Raw genomic sequence first — 24698 nt, 5'->3', positions numbered from 1 at the left:
GCAACATGTAATACATCAAAACCACTCCCAGAGATCTCACCTAGGCCTGTATTTTACAGATGTGAATAAGTTGAACCAGTTTGTAACCAACCTAATATGTCACTGTCAGTCTTTCTTTCTTTCTTATAATGTAAACCCCAAGCTAAAATCAACTTTGATCATGTACAATTCTATATTATTGCCACAAGCCACAGAAATGTATGCTAAAATCCACAAAACAGCAAAACAATAGCCATCCTAAATATTATTTAAGAACTTTGATAGTTTTAGCTGATATTTAGAGAGTTTTTCAAAGGGTTATGGTGGTTAAATTGCTGATTTTCTAAACATACGCCATGTCTATTTCAGACGCGTCACATCCATAACGGAATTTCAGCACATCCATAACGCTGACTTTTCCTTCCGAAACTCTGCATGAAATACAAAATATTTTAAACAAAGATTTTTTAATATTCACCTTGGACCCCTCTATCAAATGGATATCTCCATTTCGACATTAGGTTTACAATTTCACAGAGTTTGATAAAAATGTACAGTCACCCAAGAAAAGTGATACTTTTTCTGTCACATCCATAACGCATCTTTTATTGGCATTTTCTGGCATGCCCTAAATGTACTATGGGAATTGTTCTTGTTCTATCACTTCTCCAGTATGGTACAGCCTTAAAATATGCAACACCTGTTTAAATACTGGGAGACAATAAAACATGCACTGGGTCATTTGTTGCCATTTTGAGTTCAAGTGTCACGTCCATAACGCTGGAATTGCTCTTATTCTATTCTGGATTATGTATTATGTAGGGCTGTAACGATACACCCAACTCACGATTCGATTCGTATCGCGATTTTTGACCCACGATTCGATACACCCACGATTTTTTTTTTTTAAATGTTTTTTTAAAGTAGTAAATTTGACTTATTAACATTTACTTACTTACATTAACTATTTAATAACAAATAATTCAGACCACTGCAGAGAATGAGTAATATGTATGCAAAAATGAACAAATGTATATCCAAAGATTGTTTTATTTCTCAAAATAATACTGTTGAGCCGGAAGCTCTGTTTTTTTCGGTTCTGAAAAAGTCATTTTTCCAAATCGTGTAAATCTGTTAAGATTTTTTTTTTTGGGGGGGGCTCTCTCACTGTCTCACTCTCATAGGGCCAATGATTTTCTGTGATCGCGGAAAACAGATGGAAATTACGGAATTTTTATGGTGAAACGTTGCTCGCGTGTCAAAATGTAACTGCCGCAGAAGGCTTCCGCCCAAGCAGACATGCCTTCAGTGTTGCCAGATATTGCAAACGTTTTCCACCCCAAAATATGTTCAAAACCAGCCAAAAAGCACCTAAACCTGCCCAATCTGGGAACACTGCATGCCTTTCCGGTCAAGTGATTGTGATTGGCTTGTGGCGCACCTAGCCAGCCAATGAGCTGCTTGTTTACAGATTCGCTCCCCGCGTCGCAACCAGAATGGCGACCGCTTAAAAGAAATGAATGCTCTGCCAGTGGCGAGCGTGGACGTTGCGTGACTCGCAGAAGATTGTCGCAGGTCGGCGAAAAAACGACTTACTAATAGATATAAAAAAATAAAAGTAATTTAAGTAGGTTTAAAATGTAATTTAAATAAAAAGTAAAGTATTCATAAATTGAAGTTTGGAAGCGCCTCTGTTTTTGGGCTGAGGAGAAGTCTGAAAGGGTGTACCGCGATTCTGCCTTCTTGTATCGCGACACGGATCGTGGCTCTGCGTATCGCGATTTCGATTTCGATATGCATATCGTTACAGCCCTAGTATTATGTATGTAGAGTTGCTTTGGACTACGCTGTCGGGACCACTGGGAATTTGGGACCTCACCTTGATGATGCCCAGGTGCTCGTGCGTCAATCAGGGAGTAAATTTGGTAAATAGACGAGAGGAGAGATGGAGCGAGAGCGAGACGAATGAACACCTTGCTCCTTTTTCTTTTCCTCCCCCTCTTTTTAGGATGAGAGATGGAGGGGTGGAAAGTAGGGCAGTGTGCGCGCGTGTTTGGGGGGGGGTGGTGGATGAATTACAGGAAGGTTTCTGGGCGGAACTGAACAGCATGTGACAGAGCTTTGGGATCGGCCCGCTGGCTAGATTGCTAATCACACACACACACACGGACATGGGTTCCCACTTTTAGAGCCTGGTTGAGTTTGCCAAAGCACATGCTTTGGTTTAATTGTGTGTGTGCGCGTGCGCTCTGTACAAACACTCACGTTACCCTAAACAGTGGTTAAGTGCTCCCAAGCCCTCTGTGCTGCCAAATACTGTGTGTAATTTGCTTTACTATTCTACCAATTGCTTCCTACTTTCTTTCAGCATTTAGTGTGTGTGTGTGTGTGTAGAAATTCCCCGGCCTGTTTTTTTGGAGAGGGATGTGTTTGCGCCGGAGATCAGTTTTAAACCCTGATTAAACACTTGGCCTCGCCTCGAAGAGTCAGAATGGATTTGATTTTATATACATTACCAGTTTATATGGCGGGACAAGTAAAGAGCCGGATGATTGACAGGTCACTGTGATGGCTGGTCCAATCAGAGCTCTCGAAGCTTTCAAAGGTCCTAGGTCTAATATAACCCTGTCTCAAGTGCTGCTTATGATGGGATCATGGAGAGAAAGAAAGAGACGGAGGGAGGGAGGGAAAGAAAGAGGGATGAAAATGCTAAGCGTCTGTATTTGGATAGCATGTTGAAAGGGCACCAGATGGCATTTCTGTTCCCCTGTTATGCCCCCTCTAGCGAAGATAAACCCAGAACAGTATCAGCACTGCATCTTTTCCACTCGGTTCTGCCTCATTTCTACCCCTGCCTCGCTTCTTGCCTGCCATTGCTTCATCTATACCAGTGCGTCTGTTCTACCTTTCAACTGTTTCTGCCACCCCCCCCCCCCCCCCCCGCACCAGTGCCTTGCTACTACCACAACCTCGTTTCTAACCCACCCGTTTCTACCACTGCTTCAAATCTACCTTCATTTCTGCCTTCCTGTCCCCCCCCCGTGTTTCTGCCACTACCTCGTTTCTACCACTGACCCATATACTCTATAGAGATCTTGCAGTCACGTGACCGGAAAGTACACAACCGCCATCTTGTCGGTAAAAAACACCGCTGAATACTGCTGCACTCGTGTACAGAATGGATCAGTTTCAACCGACGGACTACACGGCTCATTTTTCTAATGAACAGATAACTAGATATATGTCTAAAACGATCTACAGATTTGTGACCCTTATGGCTTTCCGGACGGAGTTTTCACGACCGGATTTTGAACTGCCAGCGGAATACCCAGACGTGTTTAATTACCTCATTAACTTTCCCTCGCTGTTCAGTGGTGAAGCAGTGCGTGCTTATAAATCTCTGCACAGTTATCTTTACAGAAATTCAGGATTTGTCAGTGACTCAGATGTGGCATCTTGTAAACAAGAATCCTCATTGGATGGGTAAGTCTCTTAAGTATTACTAGTACTGATACTAGATGCACTGACCAGCCGATAATAGAATAAGGTAATTCCAGCTGTAATTCCAAATCGTCGGTCTTGTTTACCATGGATCTGGCGTTGGAGAGGTAGAGGCTTGGCAGTGGAGGTTTGAGTGGCTGTTTTATGAGCTTAGTCAACAGGCCGGCTCTGCCTGCAGCCTCGCTTTTGCTTCCGCTCCCGGCGCCGCCTCCTTCGCTTTGCTTCCGATAACAATCCACGGAGACCCCGCTGGTCTCGCTATCTCATCCGGAATGTTTTTTTTTTTTTTCTCGTCCGGAATGTTGTGCATGCGATGGAAATCGCTACAAACCGTCATTTTCTGCTGGAAACCAATGTCCAGTAAGTCCATACGGTTGTAGTGGATACTGAAGTCCGGTACAGACGAACAACACGCAAAAAACATAAACGTGCACAGGTAGGGAGAGCTTGTAGCCACAGCTGTTGTAGTAGAATTGTATATAGTAGGGTTTTCCAGAAGAAAAGGTAGAAGTAAAAGCAGAAGTAGAACCAGAAGCAGAAGTAGAAGGCGGAATATGGCGTTTGACCGACAAGATGGCGTCTGTCACAATCTGGATCGGCTGTGACGTCACATGCAAGTGCTCCATACCTTCACATTTCTACCACTGCTTGGCTATTGGCTTTTTGTTTCTACCACTGCGCCACTTCTGCTTTATCACTTTTACGACTACCTCATTTCTGCCTTTTCGTTTCACCCACTGCCTCATTTCTACTTAGTTGCCTTTGTACTAGGGATGTCCCGATCAGGTTTTTTTGCCCTCCGATCCGATACCGATCATTTGATTTTGAGTATCTGCCGATACCGAGTCCCGATCCGATACTTCTTATAATCCATAAAAAATAATAAAGACGAGGAAAGAAACGGATCCAGGATGTTCCTCATTTTTTATTTAACACCTTATTTTAACATCCAACAACTCCGTTAGCAAACAGAGCACTTACGTGAGGCAGTTTGAACAATAAATAACAAATTTAAAAAAATAACCTTAAAATACCTGGCAGGAATGTAAACAAAAAAAAATAAAGTGCCACAGTGCCGGTAATTTGCTTTTAAGAACACATCTCACAGTGGTGTACAGTAATTTCAATTAAGGAAATGAACGTTTTTCTTGATGAAAACAAGCATTTCTACCCTTTCAGGTTTGAGCCCGTTTCTTTTGTCATCCAACAACAAAAAAAAAATGATCTCATGCTTTGCTTTCCGCTTCGAACTGCTTCCGTGTTCAACTTTGCCGGCAACAGGCAGCCAATAACCAATAGCGTCTCCGCTACAAAGTGATGTCATGCCGCACGCGTTGATGTTGCTGTGTTGAGACAAGAGGTCTGGTCTCACTCTGTGCCAACGCATAGCTATTGATGTGTTAAAAATGAGAATATATTATATAGATATATATCCGATCTCTGATCGGGAGGCAATGCCCGATTCCGATCGAGTCTGAAACCATGTGATCGGGCCCGATTTCCGATCACGTGATCGGATCGGGACATCCCTACTTTGTACCTTCTTGTTTCTGCCACTGCCTCATTTTTTACCTTTTCATTTGTACCACTGCTGCATTTCTACTTTGTTGCGTTTACCACTGCCTCATTTTCACCTTTTTGTTTCTACCATTGCCGTATTTCTACTTTGTTGCGTTTACCACTGCCTCAGTTTGACCTTTTTGTTTCTACCACTGCCTCATTTCTACCTTTTTGTTTCTATCACTGCCTCAGTTTTACCTTTTTGTTTCTATCACTGCCTCATTTTTACCTTTTTCTTTCTACCACTGCCTCAGGTTTTACCTTTGTTCCTACCACTGCCTCAATTTAAAACCTTATTTTGTTTCTACCATTGCCTCATTTTTACCTTTTTCTTTCTACCACTGCCTCAGTTGTACCTTGTTGTTTCTGCCACTGCCTCATTTTCACCTTTTTGTTTCTACCACTGCCGTATTTCTACTTTGTTGCTTTTACCACTGCCTCAGTTTGACCTTTTTGTTTCTACCACTGCCTCATTTCTACCTTTTTGTTTCAACCACTGCCTCAGTTTTACCTTTTTGTTTCTACCACTGCCTCATTTTTACCTTTTTCTTTCTACCACTGCCTCAGGTTTTACCTTTGTTCCTACCACTGCCTCAATTTAAAACCTTTTTTTGTTTCTACCATTGCCTCATTTTTACCTTTTTCTTTCTACCACTGCCTCAGTTGTACCTTGTTGTTTCTACCACTGCCTCATTTTCACCTTTTTGTTTCTACCACTGCCGTATTTCTACTTTGTTGCTTTTACCACTGCCTCAGTTTGACCTTTTTGTTTCTACCACTGCCTCATTTCTACCTTTTTGTTTCAACCACTGCCTCAGTTTTACTTTTTTGTTTCTACCACTGCCTCATTTTTACCTTTTTCTTTCTACCACTGCCTCAGGTTTTACCTTTGTTCCTACCACTGCCTCAATTTAAAACCTTTTTTTGTTTCTGCCATTGCCTCATTTTTACCTTTCTTTCTACCACTGCCTCAGTTGTACCTTGTTGTTTCTGCCATTGCCTCATTTTTACCTTTTTCTTTCTACCACTGCCTCAGTTGTACCTTGTTGTTTCTGCCACTGCCTCAGTTTTACCTTGTCGTTTCTGCCACTGCCTCATTTTTACCTTTTTTCTACCACTGCTGTATTTCTACTTTGTTGCTTTTACCACTGCCTCATTTTTACCCTTTTGTTTCTGGCGCTGTCTCATTTTTGCCTTTTTGTTTCTACCATTGCCTCGGTTCTACTTTGTTGCTTTTACGACTACCTCATTTGTATTTTCGTGTTTCTGCCACTACTTCATTTCTGCCTTTTCGTTTCTACCACTCCCTCATTTGTACCTTCTTGTTTCTGCCACTGCCTCACTTCTACCTTGGTATTGTTTACCTTCTCATTTCTACCTTAATGCTTCGACACTGCCTCACTCCTGCAGGTTGTTTTGTTACCTTTCACTGTTTTCCACAGATGCCTAATTTCCACATTGTTTGGTGTTTACGTGCCTCGTTTCTACCAGCGTACCAGCCCTCACCACCTCGGCTTTCACCAAACCAGGAAAAAAAAAAAAAACAAAACCGCACAACCGTTGATTGTTTTAATATGAACAATTTAATACAGACAAAATGTCCTTAGAGTTGTCTTAATAACATTTTAATATTGCTCATTAACCAACACTCATCATTTTACACGATTATGAATATCGGCCTGAGGGCTCATCCCGTGCATGCGTGTGCGCGTGTGTGTGTGGGGGGGGGGATTGGCACGCTTGATGTTAAAGGACTTCAGTTGAGAGATTTCTTTTGTCTGTGTTTGTGATTCCTTTAAGGTTCTTTTCATATTGTGTGTGTGTCGGTGGGAGTTTCTCTCTTCACCCACGTTGAGTTGGCACTGTGTTTATGCCACCCTGCTGTCCCTGGTCTTAAGACACCGAGGTGTGTGTGTGTGTGACCTAAATATTCTGACTCCTTGTTTTAAAGATCTTTTGTAATCATTTGAGGTTAAACACATGGACACACAACACACTTCTAGCCAGACTGTATTGTGTGTGTGTGTGTGTGTGTGTGTGTGAGAGAGTGAGTGAGTTTGAGGGGGGGCTTTTGTGTCCTAATTGAAGTTCTCCAGTCTGGCTTATCGTAGCCTGTGTGTGTGTGTGTGTGTGTGTGTGTTAAGGGGGTTCCTTGTTGCCTGAAGCACGTTGCATGAATTAAGTCCCCCCTGCTGTGTCTGTCTCCGTCTCTGTCTATTACAGGACTTTTTTAACCCCCCACCCCGATACAGTCAGCTGAGCCCTGATCCTTCGTTCCTCTCTCTCTCTCCGTCTCTCATCTCGTCTTGACGGGTCACTCGTCTTTTGTTTCCCAGTGCCTGCGGCATTGTGGGTAGCTCATGCCCACAAGCCGACCGGGCTTTTCTTAACTCGGCAGCACTCGTTCACACGTTCCATTCGTGTCCCCCCCCCCCCCCCCCCCCCATCGCTACAGGGTCATTGAACACGGCGAGGCTGGTTGCCACGGGAACAGTCTGACGAGCAAAAGAAAGCAGTACAGCGTGTTTGTTCGCTCATACACACTTTCCCCTCGTCTGTCCTTTTGCACAGCTGCGATCTCGCGCTCTCTCTCACTTCTCATTTCCTTTATTCCATTCATCCTCTCCTCCTCCTCTCTCCACTCTTTTTTTTTTTTTTGTCTTCCATATTCCTTTTCCCTCTCATCTTTTTCCCCTTCTCCTTTCCTCTCATCCCGTCTTCTCTCGCTTTTTCCTCTCCTTCATTCTCCTTCTTTTTCATGTTTTCCTCCCATCCTTTTCCTTCCCTCCTCTCTCCACTCCTCCTCCTTTGTCTTCCACGTTCCTTTTCCCTCTCGTCGTTATTTCTTCTTGCACTTTTTTTTTTCTCTTCTCTGCTGTCCCTGTCTTCTCCGGTCATCCTTTCCTCCATTCTCCTTCTTTTTCTTCGGTTTTCCTTGACTTTTTTTTTTTTAACTGTCCTCCTGCTTATTCTCCTCTCCTCAGTTTTCCTTCTTTTTCTCCTCTCCATTATTTTTTCCTCTCCCCATCTCTCTTCCCATCCTTTTTCTTCTTTCCACTTTGCTTTTTTTTTAATGTAATATTCACCCTAAAATGTGTGAATGTAACTCCACTCTGGACCCTACATAGTGCACTTTGTGCCCAAATGCAACTCCATTTGAGATTCAGCCCCAGAATAAACGTCGTCATCTTAAAATACTTGTATGCAAGATCACGCTCAGGACTTTTGTAGGTGTAAATATAATAAATCGTTTGGAATAACATTTGGAAGGGAGACTTTGTGTTGTGTGTTTCTCTGGTTTCTGTAACGCTGGAGTCGTGACCTCGGATCGATGGACAGATGTTTGGAGGCTGGAACGGATCCGATTCCACTTCCTTGGACTGATGTTTGTGGTTTGCGCTTCTGTGTCTGGAGTCACCGTGAGCGAAGCCGGCTCCCGACCCACAGAAACCCACATGCTCTTTACTGTGTACATCCGAAGAGAAAAAGATAGTGAGTGCTGAGAGAGAGAGAGAGAGAGAGATGGGGGGGGTGGAGGAGTATGAGCATAGCGTTTATATCCCAGAGGGGCTCAGGCTAATGTAGTCTGCTGTGTGTGTGTGTGTGTGTGTGTGTGTGTGTGTGTGTAGTGAAACACTTATGTTTCTGCTCCAATATCCTTTTCTTTTTTTCCCTTCCTTCCCCCCTTCCCCACACTCAGTGTGCGAGAGCAGAAAGTAAGTGAAAGCCTGAGAGAAGGGCATTGAGCTGAAGAGAGAATGAATGTGTTTGGAGTGAGTGAACGAGAGAGAGTTTGAGCAAGAGAGGAGGAGCGCGCTCGCTCTCTTTCTCCTCTCTCTCTCTCTCTCTCTCTCTCTCTCTCTCTCTCCCTTAGCAACGGTCGCCAGCCAGCGCACTCGAGTGCGTGTGTGAATGAGCACAGGCATATACACACGCACGCTCTCAGCCCTTCCCTTCTCTTCTCCTCCATTCTCGCTCGCCGCTTCCCTCCATCCCTGAGCGCACAGCAGGAGGAGTGAGGTTTAGTGAAACTGAGCGAGGGAAGGAGGGATCGTGAAGCCCTGGAGGAGTCAGCGGGAGGAGAAATGGAGCGCCTGAGCTCTCACGGGCTGCCCAGGCTCTCCTGGATCGACACGCTCTACAGCAGTACGTACCCACGCTTCCCTCCTCTCACGCTTCATCCTTCATATTCCATCTCTCTCTCCCTCATAGTCTCTCTGATTCACTGCTGTCTGATTGTGTTGGTCAAAACTGTAAGGTGTGTGTGTGATGAATTTGAGGTCAGACTTATTGTCGTGACTTGTTTTTTTTTAATATCATATGATGTAATGAGGATATAATGATGTAATGTAATCCACTTTCCTCAGGTAAAGTTACGTGATAAGATATAGAAAAATATCACTTTTTAAAAATCCGTCACGTGTCCGAGGTGTTATTCGCTGAAACGCGTAACAGTTCGTTAAAACAGCGTACACACAAAATATTTCACGATGTCGTAAATGTTGCGTAAAATGACTGACAGCGTGGTGCCACAATTCGTTGTCATTTGTAAGCAAACCTGACTCTTCAGGATGTTCTGAAGTCTTTTAGTTCTCTTCCATCACAGCAATTTGTCAGCACTGAACTATTGTTTGTTTGTTAAAGAATTGGGAAAAAAAAACACTTTTTAAAAGAAATTATTTATTTATAGCTACAGTATGTTTTTAATGTCGCAGAACTTCCATGAAACAAGTTAATTTCTGTTATCGCTTGCGTTGTAGTCGCTATAAACTTTCTCACGCACCACGGGGGGGATATACCTAAAGTTACATCGTTATCTCCGTTCCAAAGCGTGAACGCCTGAGGCTTGTTTGAAAAATGCCATCGTCTCGTTCGAATTAACTCAGAAGTGGAATTCCAACGTTTCTCAAGTTCCAAAGTGCGGAAAGACTTCGCACTTTGTAGCCAGACGTAGCATTTAAAACTAAAAAAAAAACGCTAATTTGTTTCCCGTTGGCGTTCACGTGACGCCACGTGCCGAACTCAGGGTCGCGGAAGTTGAAAAAAATTGAACGTAGCGTTCAAAACGTCGGCTCGCAGAAAAGTCGCATCACGACGTACGAAGCCCTGTGAACGCAGTTCCTGAAGAAACAGTTCGGACCAATCAGATTTGAGAGTTCAGCGGTGCAGTCGTACGAGTGGTTACCAAACGGAGGTTTGCTGTGCTCGATGTGCTTTGTGCAACGGGGCTACGTATCAGTTTTTAATAATTTGTTTTGTTTGCAAAATCCCCAAATACGATGAGGAATGAAATCCGAATGTGAGGTGCTTACAGAAATCGAACATAATTGTAAATAATGTCATGCCAAACGCGTATTATGAAAAAATATTTCTGATGCCCAGTCGTCCACTTGTAATGTGTGTTTTTTATTGAAGTCTTATTGTGTCGTATGCTTTATTCATCATCCGCCTCCTCGGCCGCCACTCTTTTGTGGTTTTCTGCCGCCGATGGTCACGTGACCGTTTTTAGCGCTGCTTTCTGGATGTTTGTTTGGTGTAAAGGACTTATTTAAAGCTCTGCAGAGGTGCAGAAAGGTACAGAGTGTTCCGGAAAACCGAATTGGGGGGGGCCATTAAACCGGGATTAACCAGCTGCTCCTTTATAAACACTCCTCTGTGTGCGAGTGTGTGTGAGCGAGAGAGAGAGAGAGATATGAGACTGGTTTAATGCATATAAAGGAGGAGGTTTCCCAGACATTAATGAACGCGCCTCCCCCAACGACCTCGGGTTTAAATCCACACATGTTCTAAGGAACCCAATCTTCAACCTTCGGCTGGAGTTTGTGATCTAATCACGGTGACTCCATACTGCTCCAGATGCCATGGGTTATTGAGCCAACGTGGCGACAGTAAGCGTAGCGTATAGACTTGAAGATTTGCAAGACAGGGGTCATGGTTGTGTTTGTCACATGACAGACAGAGGTGTAGACTCGGACACGCCCATATGTTTACCGCAAGCATGGAGGAATCCAGAAAGTCCAGCTGAGAGGGGAAGAACCCAACAACGTGCTCATGCTGCTTACGGAAACGGTGACGTTTACAGCTTATTTGATGCTCCGTTGATCCAGGCGTTTATGGCAAATTAGTTCACATGGAAGAGAGAGAACAAAGTGTAAACAAAGTGATGTCATGTTTTTGTAGTTCAGCGCACAACCACTGGAGCCAAATTCCGCCCACTGCACCTTTAACTGTGTTGAATACTGCTGATGTTTATCATACAGTGTTGACAGTGTGTGTGTGTGTGTGTGTGTGTGTGTGTGTGTGTCATGAGCAGGATGAGCATTACATAAAGTGCATCTGTTTAGCAAATCGGACAGACTGAGAAACAGTTCAGAGTAAATGGTGAATATGGAGGCGTGGCCTCTTTTGTCAGTTGAACTGAAGGAGGCGTGGCCGCTGCTTTTCAGTCCCAGGCCTGAATTTGACATGGCGTCTGTGCCAACTAGTTCTAATGAAGTAGGCGTGGTCTCTGTGCATGTCAGTGTTGGTGAAGGAGGCTTGGTCTCTGTGCCTGTTCAAGTTGAAGTAGGCGTGGCCTTTGTGTACGTCACAGTAAAAGGCGTGGGCTCTGTGCCTGTCGGTGAAGTACAACCCCGATTCCAAAAAAGTTCAGACAAAGTACAAATTGTAAATAAAAACGGAATGCAATAATTTACAAACCTCAAAAACTGATATTGTATTCACAATAGAACATAGACAACGTATCAAATGTCGAAAGTGAGACATTTTGAAATTTCATGCCAAGTATTGGCTCATTTGAAATTTCATGACAGCAACACATCTCAAAAAAGTTGGGACAGGGGCAATAAGAGGCTGGAAAAGTTAAAGGTACAAAAAAGGAACAGCTGGAGGACCAAATTGCAACTCATTAGGTCAATTGGCAATAGGTCATTAACATGACTGGGTATAAAAAGAGCATCTTGGAGTGGCAGCGGCTCTCAGAAGTAAAGATGGGAAGAGGATCACCAATCCCCCTAATTCTGCGCCGACAAATAGTGGAGCAATATCAGAAAGGAGTTCGACAGTGTAAAATTGCAAAGAGTTTGAACATATCATCATCTACAGTGCATAATATCATCAAAAGATTCAGAGAATCTGGAAGAATCTCTGTGCGTAAGGGTCAAGGCCGGAAAACCATACTGGGTGCCCGTGATCTTCGGGCCCTTAGACGGCACTGCATCACATACAGGCATGCTTCTGTATTGGAAATCACAAAATGGGCTCAGGAATATTTCCAGAGAACATTATCTGTGAACACAATTCACCGTGCCATCCGCCGTTGCCAGCTAAAACTCTATAGTTCAAAGAAGAAGCCGTATCTAAACATGATCCAGAAGCGCAGACGTCTTCTCTGGGCCAAGGCTCATTTAAAATGGACTGTGGCAAAGTGGAAAACTGTTCTGTGGTCAGACGAATCAAAATGTGAAGTTCTTTATGGAAATCAGGGACACCGTGTCATTCGGACTAAAGAGGAGAAGGACGACCCAAGTTGTTATCGGCGCTCAGTTCAGAAGCCTGCATCTCTGATGGTATGGGGTTGCATTAGTGCGTGTGGCATGGGCAGCTTACACATCTGGAAAGACACCATCAATGCTGAAAGGTATATCCGGGTTCTAGAGCAACATATGCTCCCATCCAGACGACGTCTCTTTCAGGGAAGACCTTGCATTTTCCAACATGACAATGCCAAACCACATACTGCATCAATTACAGCATCATGGCTGCGTAGAAGAAGGGTCCGGGTACTGAACTGGCCAGCCTGCAGTCCAGATCTTTCACCCATAGAAAACATTTGGCGCATCATAAAACGGAAGATACGACAAAAAAGACCTAAGACAGTTGAGCAACTAGAATCCTACATTAGACAAGAATGGGTTAACATTCCTATCCCTAAACTTGAGCAACTTGTCTCCTCAGTCCCCAGACGTTTACAGACTGTTGTAAAGAGAAAAGGGGATGTCTCACAGTGGTAAACATGGCCTTGTCCCAACTTTTTTGAGATGTGTTGTTGTCATGAAATTTAAAATCACCTAATTTTTCTCTTTAAATGATACATTTTCTCAGTTTAAACATTTGATATGTCATCTATGTTCTATTCTGAATAAAATATAGAATTTTGAAACTTCCACATCATTGCATTCCGTTTTTATTTACAATTTGTACTTTGTCCCAACTTTTTTGGAATCGGGGTTGTAGGTGCGGTCTCTGTCGGTGAAGTAGGCGTGGCCTCCGTGCCTGTCAGTGTCGGCGAAAATGGTGGGTGGTCTGTTTGTTTATTTATTTATTTATTTATTTATTTATTTTTAGAATCAGCCTAACTGTATTCCAGGGCAAACAGAGTTTATAAGTTAAAAAAAAAATCTGGTTTGTTTTTCCTCTGAGTAAAATGAGTTTTAAGACTGCACCAGTCGCATTACTTCATCTCTGTAAAGTCTCCCACACCACCTTCCCCGTCTCTCCCCATCAGCAGCTTCTCACAGGAGCGTTAATTGTCTGAACGCACGTTAACACGGCCGTTATTGTGATAACAGTAACATCTGCTACCGTTAACTTATTTGTGTTCGGCACCGACCCGGAGGTGAGACCTTTCCATAAAACACTAATCCTCCTGAAATATTTATGTGCGATTTATGAAATATTAAGCGGCTTTCAGGCTTAATAAAGGAGGAGCGTTTTGGATGCTGTGCTGTAGGAGGGCAGAGTTGGATTGGTGATTATAATAACCTGCAGAACTGGAAGTGTTTCTGTCTGAGACACAGAATTTATTACCGTTAGTGCAGAAATAACGCGTTATTTGCCTGTGTGTGGAGCTGGTGCGTCTACGGATCGAGTATCTGTCCGATACAGAATCCTCTTCTCGCCGGTGTGTGTGTGTGTGTGTGTGGAACAATGTGACACTTCTTCATTCAGATATAGGGGTGGAGTCATACCAGAAGAGACCACGCCCATTTGAGTATCCTCTGATCGAACATGTCTAGAGGCGATGAGTCCGAAGAACGCGGTGTTGCTTTGCAGTGATGCTTTGGTCTGGAGCAACAAGTGGCGCGGAATAAATAAGAACAACAATAATAATCATCGACAAGAAGCCTTTCCAACACAGTTAATAAAACCAGTAACGATAACCGCAACAGTAATCTCATCTCATCTCATTATCTCTAGCCGCTTTATCCTGTCCTACAGGGTCGCAGGCGAGCTGGAGCCTATCCCAGCTGACTACGGGCGAAAGGCGGGGTACACCCTGGACAAGTCGCCAGGTCATCACAGGGCTGACACATAGACACAGACAACCATTCACACTCACATTCACACCTACGGTCAATTTAGAGTCACCAGTTAACCTAACCTGCATGTCTTTGGACTGTGGGGGAAACCGGAGCACCCGGAGGAAACCCACGCAGACACGGCGAGAACATGCAAACTCCGCACAGAAAGGCCCTCGCCGGCCACGAGGCTCGAACCTGGATCTTCTTGCTGTGAGGCGACAGCGCTAACCACTACACCACCGTGCCGCCCCGCAACAATAATTGATCAATATATTCGAAACAAAAGCACATTCTCGATTCAAAACGTGTGCACCACTTTGTAAAGTTTTAGCGGTTCGTGTCTTTTTGACCTTTCAGGTTGTTCGAAGACGTTTGTGTAAAGACCTGGAGAGCGAACGAGAGATTCTCGTCAGTCTCTGGGTAAAGGTCTGCGATTGGTCGTTGCGCGTTGTCCGTCAAATCAAGCCGGAGTAGGTGGTTCTTGGCCATGTCGGGTCCAGATTTGTACTCGTAGCTTATAAATGCATGCAGCCAGAGATCCAGATGTGCAGTGATGCAGGAGTTTGTGCTTGTGCACCTTCTATATGTACCGTGTACCAGACTCTTTTGAGAGCTTTCTTTTATTTGTGTGTGTGTGTGGGCAGACATAATATACATTCATCAGCCCCACTGGTATTTCATCCTTCGCTCGCTTTGTATCGTGCTCAAGTTCTCATCTCAATCTCTCTTTTTCTCTGTAACTATAGAAACGGGTACAGAAAGTACTCTGTGTACACCACGCACCATCCTGTTTAAGCAGAAACAGAATTTCGGGAGAGAGAAAGCAAACAAACAAACACCGAAGCTGGATTCGAGATCACTTCCAAGCACGGAGAGAGCAGGAACGAAAGGACAAGTGCAGAGGTGGCTGATGGCGTTTATGTAACCGCCGAGGCTTGGGAAAGATTTATCGAGAGGGTTCACGGAGTGCACCGAGTGAGCGAGCGAGGCAGAGTTTGAGCCTTTTCGCTGTCAGCGTGGGTGTGTGAGATGCAGTAGCACCTGCCTGCGTCACATTTTATCATTATTGTTCTGCAGTGCAGCAGCCTGGCTCTCCACAACCCATCAGGAGAAATGACTGAAGAAGACATACCTCGAAAGGCTCCATCGTTCGGAGTTAAAAGCTCCCAGAGTGCATTTCTAACTCGAGCGCTAGTGGATGCGTAATAGTAATAATACTGATCGATCAGTGGACACACACACACACACACACACACACACACACACACACACACAAGTTACGGTATAATTTGGTAACGTGTGTAATTACTTGGGCTGTAATGATATGCGTATCGAAATCGCGATACGCAGAGCCACGATCCGTATCGCGATACAAGAAGGCAGAATCGCGGTACACCCTTTCAGACTTCTCCTCAGCCCAAAAACAGAGGCGCTTCCAAACTTCAATTTATGAATACTTTACTTTTTATTTAAATTACATTTTAAACTTACTTAAATTGCTTTTATTTTTTTATATCTATTAGTAAGTCGTTTTTTTGCCGACCTGCGACAATCTTCTGCGAGTCACGCAACGTCCACACTCGCCACTGGCAGAGCATTCATTTCTTTTAAGCGGTCGCCATTCTGGTTGCGATGCGGGGAGCGAATCTGTAAACAAGCAGCTCATTGGCTGGCTAGGTGCGCCACAAGCCAATCACAATCACTTGACCGGAAAGGCATGCAGTGTTGCCAGATTGGGCAGGTTTAGGTGCTTTTTGGCTGGTTTTGAACATATTTTGGGGTGGAAAACGTTAGCAATATCTGGCAACACTGAAGGCATGTCTGCTTGGGCGGAAGCCTTCTGCGGCAGTTACATTTTGACACGCGAGCAATGTTTCACCATAAAAATTCCGTAATTTCCATCTGTTTTCCGCGATCACAGAAAATCATTGGCCCTATGAGAGTGAGACAGTGAGAAAGCCACCCCCCCAAAAAAAAATCTTAACGGATTTACACGATTTGGAAAAATGACTTTTTCAGAACCGAAAAAACCAGAGCTTCCGGCTCAACAGTATTATTTTGAGAAATAAAACAATCTTTGGATATACATTTGTTCATTTTTGCATACATATTACTCATTCTCTGCAGTGGTCTGAATTATTTGTTATTAAATAGTTAATGTAAGTAAGTAAATGTTAATAAGTCAAATTTACTACTTTAAAAAAACATTTAAAAAAAAATCGTGGGCGTATCGAATCGTGGGTCAAAAATCGCGATACGAATCGAATCGTGAGTTGGGTGTATCGTTACAGCCCTAGTAATTACCCCCAGCCGGTGGATTTTAGAAATCGTTCAGATGTCGTCGAGTAAATAGCAATGCGATAATAACAGTATTTGTAGCTAAAGGCGCAGGAATATTTGGACACCTTCCTTCATCCTCTTCCACAATGCAAGGTCTATGAATATGCAAATCGGAACACCCATGCCCTCCTTCCTGCAATCCCAGCTCCGCCCCCTCACACACCCCAACCAAATAACATCATAATAATACACAAGCACAGAGCAACAGCAGAAACCAACGAAACGGACGGACGAAGCGCGTGGATGAAACAAACGGACGGAATGCCAAACAAGTAGGTACATGATTAGGAGCAATAATAAGCAGGGATGAGAGTTTTCCGTTTTTCGGCGGATTTCCGCTTTTTCTGAGCAAAAATCGATATTATGCCAAATCCGTTGAGACTTTTTTTTTTTTTCTTTTCATTGAGGGGGGTTGGGGTATGTTCCTTCGTGATACTCAAGCGTATGACGACGTTACATGTTTACATTTTCGCCATCTTTAGTCTCGCTAAGTCTCGCGGTAGAATACGTGTTATCTACAATGTAATTGGCCAAAACATCGCTGGCGAGAGCATGATAGCCAATCATAACCGTTCTTACAAGAGTGTGGGAGAGAACAAAAGCCAATCATAACAGTTCTTACAAAAGTACCCGCATCTGTTCTATTTTATCGAAACTCGCACATGTTCATCGTCGCTGCGCTTCAAAAATACGTTTCTCTTTCGTATCGGCTTTTTTACTCAAAATGCCGAATACAATTGACAAGCGAGACGAAGCGAAGGTACGTGAAATCGATGCTGGTATAAAAAACAGAGAGGACTGACAAGCTTTTGTCTTTGGCCAAAAGGCTGAAGAAGTCGTCGAAATGATTAAATGAAAATGAGAAGTGACTGTGAACTATAAATAATTGTATAAAGTGTACATAGACATTATCCCATAAACTTAGCACTCGTTTGATTTAATACATTGAACATGTATATGATGGATAGTCAGTAAATCTGAATTAATGCTGACAGCTTTGAAAACTTAAATATTTCAAAATACTTTTTGAAATCCTATGCAACTAATGAGGACATGGGGCGACTGACCTTTTCTCCCTAAGAAATTGTATTTAAAGGGGTACCAAATATAATATATACAGTTGCTGATGTGACAAAGTAACGTATTCTTAAGTATTCTATCAAATTTATATACTAGAAAACAACGAAATATCTTGGTAATTGCAGGGTTTTTTCTAGAAAAATTTAGTATGAGGGCGCTCACCATGGCGAGGGAGTGAAGCGGGGGGGATGGTGCCGGTTGTCCCCCCCTCTCCGCCGTGCAAAGCCTTTGAAAAATGCTCCAATGGGACATTCTGAGGCTATCTGAGAGGGAAATTATAACAAATTGTTTGTCAACATTGAAAAAGAAAGAAGTAATCTTCTTCTGCCCCGGACAGTCTTTGGCTTTCTTCCGTTTCGTGCCGCGGGATGACATCTTTAAATGCCCAAGTGTCAACAAAAACAACTCGCGAACTACTTCTGTCAAAAGCTCCCGCGCCGGTGGGTGAAAGGTCATTCAGTCTCGAGAAATCTCGCTCTACAAGTCAGCTGACCTTGTATGTAACCCATGTCAAATCTCGCGAGAGCAGCCGCGACAAGTAAACAACTAAACAACATGGCGCCTCAGTCTGGAAAACACCAATTCGGATTGTTTTTGCTCCGTCTGGCGGTGTATCTACTATGATTGGAATATTTTTGGAGCAATTATAACGTATTTGATGATCAGACACATTGTCACGTAGTGTTGCTGGGATGTTTTCACAGAGTCGGTAAGGGGGCACACGCCGAGAGTAAGAGGGCGCAGCGCCCCTGTTCCCCCGTTTAGACGAAAGCCTGGTAATTGTAAATATAATACTTTATACGCGAAACCGCACAAGAGTCACCATTTTTAAAAGACCGTGACGTCAGCGCTACCCACTGCACTAGCGGAACTCTCCGAAATAGAGGAGATAAGCGTGTAATCATGGCGTCGGGCGCATTAAGTGAAGGCAACAGCTATGTCGAATCATACGAAGAGATCCCGCAAGACACACCGCAAGCAGGCTATGGCTTAGAAGGGTACCAGTTTGAACCTAGGAGAGGTACTCTCGACTCCGGTGATGAAATAAGGGAAGAAAGCTCGGATGACGGCGAGGATGAGACTGATGCTGACCATGGGCATGGCGAGCGTGGGGCAGAGTGTCTGCGTGCAGGTGACACGGCGTGGTGCTCGTGCGGAAAATGTAACGTGGAGTTGCTCACGAGTCCAGCAGAATTTATTTGATGCAATGAGATAGGCGCCAGGCGGCACGGTGGTGTAGTGGTTAGCGCTGTCGCCTCACAGCAAGAAGGTCCGGGTTCGAGCCCCGTGGCCGGCGAGGGCCTTTCTGTGCGGAGTTTGCATGTTCTCCCCGTGTCCGCGTGGGTTTCCTCCGGGTGCTCCGGTTTCCCCCACAGTCCAAAGACATGCAGGTTAGGTTAACTGGTGACTCTAAATTGACCGTAGGTGTGAATGTGAGTGTGAATGGTTGTCTGTGTCTATGTGTCAGCCCTGTGATGACCTGGCGACTTGTCCAGGGTGTACCCCGCCTTTCGCCCGTAGTCAGCTGGGATAGGCTCCAGCTTGCCTGCGACCCTGTAGAACAGGATAAAGCGGCTAGAGATAATGAGATGAGATGAGATAGGCGCCACCCGTGGACTTGCGAAATCGTCGCAAGAGGCAGAAATGGGTATTTCACACGTGCTATTCCCAACCTCAATGAGCCAACACAACTGGGCACATACATGCGTCATGAGTGTTACGCAGAGAAAATGAACGTGCATTCTGATTGGATAAAATTAATATCATGGCGGGCTGTTCAAACTGCGGAAATAGTTTGCTCGAGCTACTTTCAAAACACTGTAACTTTCCAACCTTAGAACAAAAAACTTTTGTAAGTCTTGAATAAGGTTCGTTAATGTGTTTTGTTATATTTACTCTATGTATTGCCCTCTGTTCCCCTTTATTTCTTGGGGGTGTATCCCTCCCAGACCCCCAGCTTCGGGCGCCATCTTGTTTTCTGCTTTTTTGGTGACCACCCACTCTCATCTTTTTGGCGGAATTGTGCTTTTTTTTCAGTCAAAATGGACCTTTTTTATATTGTTGCAAATCTGTTGAGAAAATTTTAGGGGGGTAGGGTCTGGTACTATTTCTGGGTGGCCGGACTGACTCGCCGTCAGCTGACTCATATATCACAGGGTTCCCGCGGGTCCTTAAAAAGTCTTAAATACAATTTTCGGTTTTCAAGGCCTTAAAATGTCTTAAATAGTTTGGAATGACCTGGAATTTTCGAAAGGGAGGTATTAAATTTAATCTTGGACCAAACGAGTGAAATGTCTCCATCCGGTTTGGGGTATTTTTTTTAACTGTAATTTTAAAAGTGACCAGCGTAGCTTTTGGGGGCAGCATTGGTTCTGTGCGTTCCGTAGATCAAGAGCTAACGTTAGGAGGCTACTGGAGGCGGTGTGGTGTGGTGCGGTGCTTGTGAAGAGTGAGAGATGCGCAGGTAGCTTACGCGGGTGCTAGAAAGCGTTGATAATTATGGGAAGATGTCTGTTTAACGACAAGTGGTTGGGGGATGACAAATACCCCCCAAATAAGGAGAAGACTCGTTTGCAATAAAAAGCGGTGGATCGCACAAATGTGTTTAAAGCCGGTACCGCAGCGCTGGGGACACGCCCACTGGGAAACTGGTTTTTCACGGACACGAGTCGCGCACGCGTGCGTGTGTTAGAGGTCAAGCGCTCCGGAGTGAAACGCAGGGGGGGTTCGCGCATGCGCACAAGAGTCAGGTGGAAAATGGGACTTATAGGACATAATACTAATAATGATTAACATTTTTTTACATAATTAACATTGTTTATTGTATGAAGGTTAATATAAATATATAAACAACCTTTATTTCAAAACTCAATTAAAAAGAACTCCAGAAAATACAATAATTCTAAATATAGTACAATATAATTTGTACAAAATTTTTTTAGTTTTATTACCTATCATCTACAACAGTGTTTTTAATATAATAATAAGAATAATATTAACAACCACTAATAATAATTAGTAGTAATAGTAATTATTATGGATTATTAATCATTACTACTTATTAATTAGTAATTAATAAGTACTAGGGATTATTAAATGTTATAAAATTAAGTTATTAAAAATTATTACAAATAATTATTAAAAAGTAGTAATTGGTAGAATACAAACAAATACTCGATTATAGATAATTTTTTTTTTAATTGTGAACATTGATATAAAATAACTGTACTACTACTACTAATAATAAACAGTAATACTTGTTAATGTTATCAGTTCAGTTATCAATGTTCACTATTAAAAAAAAATTATCTATAATCCATGAATAATTGTTTGTATCACTACTACTACTACTACTACTAATAATAATAATAATAATTACTTTTTTTAATAATTTCAAGAGGAGTTGGCTAAAAAGAGGGAGAGGACCAACAAGCTCTTGCTAAAAAGCTCAAAATAAAGAAGAAATAAATTTTCTGCACCATGAAACTATAAATAGTTGTATATATTGTAAATAGACAAACACTTCATAGAACCAAAGGAAAAATGTATTCATAAATCATATAAAGCATTATTTAATATAGCAGTGAATGCGTTACCTTAGTTTGGATTTAGAGCAGCAAATTTGAAGCATCATGTTGGTGCTCACCTGGAATGTATATGCAAAATTTGTCACAAAAGGCCTATGTCAGTGTTTCCTTTACAGAGGTGTAGTTGATCTTTATCAAACGAAAGTTTAAGTAATGTTTGTACTTGAAAGAGAGTTCTACTTTTGTACAAGTGTCAATTTTGTAAGCAAACAGGGTATGGTATTTCAACAACATATTTGTAAAATTTTGATGATAAAATAAATGTTTTTTAGGGTAAAAAATCTCTAAAATCCATGTGCTGCCGGGGGCTTCGCCCCCTGGGCCCCCACTGTGGGCCTGGGCCCCGGCTAATTTTTCAGATTTTTTCATCACAAGCCACTCTCATCCCTGTTATAAAATCTAATTAGACACACTAGCATGAAAAAAAAAACAAAAATGGAAGAAATCATAAAATTTAATGAAAAGCTAAAAATAAAAAAAAAAATTGGTGAAATAATTATGAACTGGATTATTGTGTTTATAAAAAATGACTCGTGTGCTTATGGACAGTAAGCAGTGCGTCATCATAACATTTTTGGAAAAACCTTGTTATAGTTTTCAAATGAGATTTTCTTTTCTTTAATTTTTTTAATAATTTTTTTTAAAATTCATCCAGCTTGAATTTTATGCAATTATTGGTTTTTTTTTTTTAAATATATATATTTTTAATTTTGTATTTTTTTTCTTACATCCTGAGTTTGTTCGGTTGCGCTCTCACTCAAGTGCATCACTACTGGTGACCAAACCTTCATCTTGCTCACTCGGGCGCTGGGAGAGAGTCGTGTACACATTTTGAATTTGTGCGTTTAAAAAAAAAAAAAAAAACCCTAAATGGAGCCATTATGAATAAAATGGCATCGAGGCAACACAGGGAAGTATTTGTTTTTGGTGACAAGGTAAAATTGGTGTACTTAAGAAAAAGATCTACTTGTGAAATTCCTCTCTGCATTTAACCAATATATATATATATATATATATATATATATATATATATATATATATATATATATATATATATATATCTACCCAGAGCAGTGGGCAGCTATGCTACAGCACCCGGGGAGCGGTTGGGGGTTAGGGGTCTTGCTCAAGGGCACTTCAGCCCAATCTCAGCCCAAGGCCGCTGCACGTTAATCTCACTGCATGTCTTTGGACGGTGGCGGAAACCCACGCAGACACGGGGAGAACATGCAAGCTCCACACAGAAAGGCCTCCATCGGCCACTGGGCTCGAACCCAGAACCTTCTTGCTGTGAAGCGACAGTGCTAACCACTCCACCACCGTGCCGCCTCAGCGGTGTTTCTGCAGCGTTTCTCCAAAAAGCATTCGCAATCCATCTTAATGGATTTTCTGGAGAAATGTTGATTTGCTTCAGTGTGTGTGGCTGCATGTTAAATCCTGAAGGTTTACATGATGACCACCGTTTCCTGTCACATGACCTTATATTGACTATTAACAGCTGGGAAACGGCCAATCATTGTCAAGTTCATGATGTCAAGTGTAGTTAATCATTAGAGGAAATTTGACTCTGTGTGAGAGAGAGAGATAGAGAGAGAGAGAGCGCGCTTGTCTGAGCTTGTTTGCTTCAGGTTGCTGTTTGAAGGTTCCTTGTCCGCAGGGGCTTATTTGGCTGTTTTGTGTGTGTGTGTGTGTGTGTGTGTCCTGCCGTGCCCTCCTTTGGCTTGTAACTGAAGTCTTCCTACCCTCTGCTCATGGACTTGACCAATCACAGACCCCACACCCCACACACCAGCCAATAGGAACATTCACATGTTTGCGTTTGATCAGGAAGTCGGGCGGTGATTAAGAATTCAGACCAGTAGAGTGGAAGGGATGGAGGGAGAGGAGAGGTGTGGTGAGACTGGGATCCATTAGGAAGAGCTTGAGTGGAGCTCTTCTCACAGTGGAAACGGTTAAACACACACACTCACACTCTCTCTCTCTCTCTCTCTCTCTCTCTCTCTCTCTCTCTCATATTTCCATTCTGTTTTGCTTTGTGACATTGTTTTATCAGTGTTTTTCACTTTTTGTAAAAACATTTTTTCCCTCCTCGTTCCTTTCTGTAGCAGTGAATTATGGCTATAAATCTAAAACGACACAAAGAACCAGTCACTCGGAAATAAACTCTTGGCAGAAATCACTGAAGGGGTACGTTTTTAGATCCAGATTGAGGAACAGCTCCATCTGACTCAGTACTTTGTGGCTTTGGAAGAGTATGTTCGAGTATATCCCACTCTTTCTCTGGATTTATGGCCTAGATTTATGGTTGTGGCTCAAAACCTGCACTTTTATGGTCTCTGATTAAGGAACAGGGTTATTTTTTTGTTTAGGTCTCTGAGGAATGGCCCTTTTTTTTTGTTTTGGGTCTCTGACTGAGGAAAGGTACCCTTTCTTGGGTCTCTGACTGAGGAACGGTACCCTTTCTTGGGTCTCTGACTGAGGAACGGTACCCTTTTTTGGGTCTCTGGATGAGGAATGGTACCATTTTTTGGATCTCTGAGTGAGGAACGGTACCTTTCTTTTGGGTCTCTGACTGAGGAATGGTACCTTTCTTTTGGGTCTCTGACTGAGGAATGGTACCCATTTTTTGGGTCTCTGACAGAGAGGAATGGTACCCCTTTTTTGGGTCTCTGACTGAGGAACGGTACCTTTTTTTAGGTCCCTGACTGAGGAACAGTACCCTTTTTTTGGGTTTCTGGCTGAGGAACGGTACCTTTCTTTTGGGTCTCTGACCTGAGGAATGGTACCTTTTTTTTGGGGGGGGATGTGTCTCTGAGTGAGGAACGGTACCCTTTTTGGGTCTCTGAATGAGGAACAATACTTTTCTTTTGGGGGTCTGACTGAGGAACGATACCTTTCTTTTGGGGGTCTGACTGAGGAGCGGTACCTTTCTTTTGGGGGTCTGACTGAGGAACGGTACCTTTCTTTTGGGGGTCTGACTGAGGAACGGTACCTTTCTTTTGGGTCTCTGACTGAGGAGCGATACCTTTCTTTTGGGTCTCTGACTGAGGAACGGTACCCATTTTTTGGGTCTCTGACTGAGAGAGGAACGGTACCCCTTTTTTTGGTCTCTGACTGAGGAACAGTACCCCTTTTTTGGGTCTCTGACTGAGGAACGGTACTTTTTTTTTTTTTTTTTTTAGGTCTCTGACTGAGGAACAGTACTCTTTTTTTGGGTTTCTGGCTGAGGAATGGTACCTTTCTTTTGGGTCTCTGACTGAGGAATGGTACCTTTTTTGGGGGGGGGTCTCTGAGTGAGGAATGGTACCCTTTATGGGTCTCTGACTGAGGAACGGTACCCTTTTTGGGT

The 24698-nt window shown here is 43.1% G+C and overlaps 1 protein-coding gene across 4 annotated transcripts in view; it reads left to right on the top strand.

The window, feature by feature from the left end:
- The window catches only part of abr (ABR activator of RhoGEF and GTPase), a 300438-nt gene that overhangs the window by 82471 nt on the left and 193269 nt on the right, over window positions 1-24698 (top strand). The window contains exon 1 of one of the 4 annotated variants that reach the window (XM_060912270.1): window positions 9001-9186. The exons of the other annotated variants lie outside the window; for them this stretch is intronic. Coding sequence (XP_060768253.1) covers window positions 9126-9186 — 61 coding nt within the window. The 5' untranslated portion in view covers window positions 9001-9125. Of the gene's footprint in view, window positions 1-9000; window positions 9187-24698 lie in introns of those variants that run through there. 4 annotated transcript variants of the gene reach the window in all.

The sequence above is a fragment of the Neoarius graeffei genome, chromosome 28 (genome assembly GCF_027579695.1).
Source record: "Neoarius graeffei isolate fNeoGra1 chromosome 28, fNeoGra1.pri, whole genome shotgun sequence".
NCBI classification, from domain to species: Eukaryota; Metazoa; Chordata; class Actinopteri; order Siluriformes; family Ariidae; genus Neoarius; species Neoarius graeffei.
The sequence above is the reverse complement of the archived record's forward strand: the minus strand, read 5'-3'. Positions and strand labels throughout refer to the sequence as shown.